General features: G+C 47.6%; 1 protein-coding gene across 1 annotated transcript; it reads left to right on the top strand.

Annotated features, from left to right (window-relative positions):
* The first annotated feature begins 1,509 nt into the window (after nucleotides 1–1,509).
* Nucleotides 1,510–2,621, top strand: LOC147986666 (uncharacterized). Its single transcript, XM_087540115.1, has 3 exons — nucleotides 1,510–1,569; nucleotides 1,647–1,796; nucleotides 2,073–2,621. The coding sequence occupies exons 1-3, from the start codon at nucleotides 1,510–1,512 to the stop codon at nucleotides 2,619–2,621; spliced, it is 759 nt and encodes a 252-aa protein (XP_087396241.1).
* The last annotated feature ends 1,328 nt before the right edge of the window (nucleotides 2,622–3,949 follow it).

A 3,949-nucleotide genomic window follows, 5' to 3' on the forward strand; every position in this document is an offset into this window, starting at 1 on the left:
TCGACCTTCGTTATGCCTTGCAACTCATAGACTCGGTTTAATCTCCGCCGTCGATCTACATCCCAGAACCACAAGCTTTTCGAAAGGGGACGTACGTACCGAAAGCAAAGCTGTCCATCCATCCATTCACGGATTCACGACGAGGAAGAAAACGGGCAGCCGTACTACGTACCCGCGTCACAAAGGCAGGCAGGCAGCCGGACCGTGGCACGACAAAACGAGCGCACTCATCGAGGTACCGACAGCCGACTCGGAGAAGGCGATGGCATTTGCAGCTGCCACCGATACTCGAGGGAAGCATCTCGTCACCCACCCGCCACCGTCTCCGAGTCCCAGATCACGGGGCTCCGGGCATGTCCGTATGCCCGTCCACGTCCGGCGCGCCCGTTTCAAGGCCCCGTTGAAAACAGCGTGCTGCATGCGGCAGGTTCGAGAGCGGCCGTGCTCACGAAACCACACTCGACGACGTCGGGCTCCGGTGCGTTGTCTTTCTACTCCGGGTGGTTGGGGCCTGGGGCGATCTTCAATGGGCTTAAAGAGGACGTGACACGTGAATTGTGAAGCAGAAGAGGCCAGAAGAGAAGAAACTGGTCGAGCAGAGGAGGAGAGGAGGCTCTGTCCTCCTCGCCCACACCGCCACGGCAATTTTTTCTTTCTCTCCTCGGGTACGTACGTGGGAACTTTTGTTGCGTGCCCGTGAGGCCGTGATTACTTGCGGATGCGATGCTGCACGCGCCGCTGCGAGTAGGGCAGGGCAGCCGCTTCTGGAACCCGAGGGCACGTGAAGTGACCAAGACGCGTCGCTTCCTCCTGGCCCGGTCAACGCACGTAGCACCGGTGACGGGCGAGAGCCTTGGCGTGAGTGACCGGAGCGAGTGGCTGGCTACGCACGCCGATGGCATCAGGGGAAGAACGTGACGAGCGGAATGGGCCGCTACGCCACGCTGCACCCGCCCGAAAGATGAAGGGGTTCACGTGCACGTTTGCCGCTCCGGCAGAGAGCATCTCCCCCCTTACATGCACCGCTACTCTTTGGAAGCACGTACGTTCGAGAGCAGGAGTGTGTCGCGTCGGGTCACGAGGCTGTCAAACGTCCCGGTCCAACGCAGCTTTTACAGGAGGGGTCCATAATATCCAAGACCGCTAGATATCCCAAGTACTACTATCACGAGGTAATAGCACCCTAGGTCCCTGAACTTCCATGTCAGATGATGGTTTAGTCCTTGTAGTTGAAAAAGCTGATTATTTCATCCCTGAACTTGCAATGGATGTGCAAATTTAGTCCTAGACCAATCACAACTCGCCAACTGGATGCCAAGTGGCCTGGCTGGTCAGCGCACGGCTTTTTACACTTAGCCCCCTGCCTTCTTGCCTTTTCAACCCGCACTTCAGCACCAAGTGGCAGCTGTGTTGGTATATTCGTTGGAATATTCTATCCTATCGGCAGCTCACCCTCCACTCATCTCTCTGCTCCCTCGCTTCCTTCCCTTGCTCCAGCTCCTCGCCGCCATGGTATCTTGGAGTGAAGGATCCAGCTCCTCGTCCGACGGCTACTCTGTCACAAGCGAAGTCAGTTCGTCACTATGCCTCTACGAGTTAGGGTTAGGGCAAGAATGGGGAATTTTGCTGACTATATTTTGTTGTAGGCTCCTGTTCCTGCCATCATTTTCTGCTCTGAGTGGACAGGACTTGCTCCAGATCTTGCAGCTAGATGTGAACACCAGTGTGTCTATGAGAAGTTTGTCTCATTTGAATTAGTTGATAGTGGTAGGAGGTATCTTGCTTGTGCACAAAAGGTTAGTAGATCTACAGTTGAATCAAACTTGGAATGTGTCATCTCACCGTTATTAACTTGTGGCATGTAACTTAGGATGTTAACAACATCTTGTTTGTGAATTTAACTGAATTGTTTTCATTAGCAGCATCTTATTTGTGTAGTTAACTGAATTTAAATGAACTAACTGAACTTAACTGAGCTTAACTTAGCTTAACTGAACTTAAGAACATCTTGTTTGTTAATTTACTGAACCACTTTTCATTTATCTAAAGTTGTTTTCTTTCTTATTTGGTAGGAAATACCTAAATGCAACTTTGTGGAGTGGATTGACCCTGAATGGCCTGCCACTCTAAAGATGAGTTTAGCCAGGGTTTGGGGCATGTATGATGATGAGAACAAGTTAAGGATCAGTGAGAATTTACATCTTGCTGAAGAAAATCTTAGGGTTGTGAGAGAGAAGGAAAAAATGGAAAAAGATCCGAGGTTTTTTAAACTAGATTTTGTTAAGATGGTGGCTGACAAGGAGCAGGCAATTACTGAGTTGGGGAATGCAAGACTTGCTCTTTCTGACCTAAAGCAAGAGCTTGAGAAGAAGAAGCTGTCTGATAAATCTAGCACTAGCATTCATCAGGTTGTGAGGGCTAAGGCAGAGAAAGAGAGGGATGAGATGAAGCAACAGATGGATAACATGAAGGAAGAGATGGACAAAGTGGTGTCACAGAGGGATGAGCTGAAGAAGGAGAAGAAGAAACTAGAGTACATGATTGGTGATCTGTTCAGGCACAAGGAGGAGACCAAGAGCAAGATAAGGAGGGTGAAGGAGATCTTAGATGAATTTGAGTAATTCATTGTTTGTGTAATGCTGCCTTAAGTTGGAGCTATTAATTAGTTGTACTCCTTTAGTGAAGTTGGTTCATTTCTATGCCAGTTAAGTTGGAGCACAGAATTTGTATGACTGCTTCTAGTGCACTGCATTTGTATGACTGATTCTAGTTTACTGCATTTGTATCACTGCCCAAGTTATGTTGTTGCAAGGTGTTACTGAAGATTCAGTAAACTGAATTTCCAGTTCACTGAAGATTCAGTTACTTTTAAATTCAGTTAACTCAATTTGGCTCTTTTTGCATGTTCAGTTAATTGAATCTGTAGTTAAATGGACTATGAGTTTAACTGAAGACTCACATATTTGTATGAGTTAATTGTATTTGTTTGCAGTTTTAGTTAGCTCAATTTGTATGAGTTAACTGTATTTTTTTAACTGAAGATGAATTTAAATGAATTGGCACTTTGATCAACATGTCCTGAATTTGAACTAAACAAAGATGAACTAGTACAGATTAAGTATCTGCTGAATCTACAATGTTAAGTTTATGCTATTTTTGGACAGAACAACACATGCTATCCACACCATATTTGTACAACAGCATGGCAAAGACAGCAACATGGCAAAGACAGCAGCATAGCAAAGACAGAAGCATGGCAAACACAGCAGCATGGCAAACACAACAACAGCATTGTAAACAAATTGAAGCAACACAACAAAATAGCAACATTGCAACATATCATCACTTGATTATCATAGCATAGCAGTTCAACGATAACCTTGCATCAGTTCAGCCATAAACTTGCAGCGGTTCCCATAGCAGCATTACAAATAACTTATGTGCTGAATATATAAGCAGCACACCTAACTTAACTAAACGCAAAATAGTTCTAACTTATATGCTGAACTTATAGGCAGCATACCTAACTACTTCATCTTCTTCTTCAGTCTTCATTCTTCTTCACATCTTCAGGCGTTTGAGACGTTCGGAGCGGTGCACCTCCCCTGCAGAAGACCTCTTGACAGCCTTGTTGCCGATCCTTGTCGGCTCCGCCACCGCGTCCTGCGCTGCCTCCTCCACTAGCTCTTGCTTGACGATGTCGGGCATGTCTGGAAGCAGGTCCACTTGGATTGGACGAGCCCTGTGACCACCCTCCCTGGGGTAGACGACGGGCACCACCATCTGGATCTCCGGCTCGTCGTCTGACAGGACGACGACCTCTATCTCCTCCTCATCAAATGTGCCAGTGTCCCCCCTATAGCCAGAGTCGTTGTCGGAGTCGACCTTGCAGTACTCGGAGTCGTCGTCGTCAGACGACTCCGCGTCGGAGATGTCATCATGGACGAGG

Source organism: Triticum urartu, chromosome 2A (genome assembly GCF_056163025.1).
Source record: "Triticum urartu cultivar PI428250 chromosome 2A, HENAU_Tu73, whole genome shotgun sequence".
Lineage (NCBI taxonomy): Eukaryota > Viridiplantae > Streptophyta > Magnoliopsida > Poales > Poaceae > Triticum > Triticum urartu.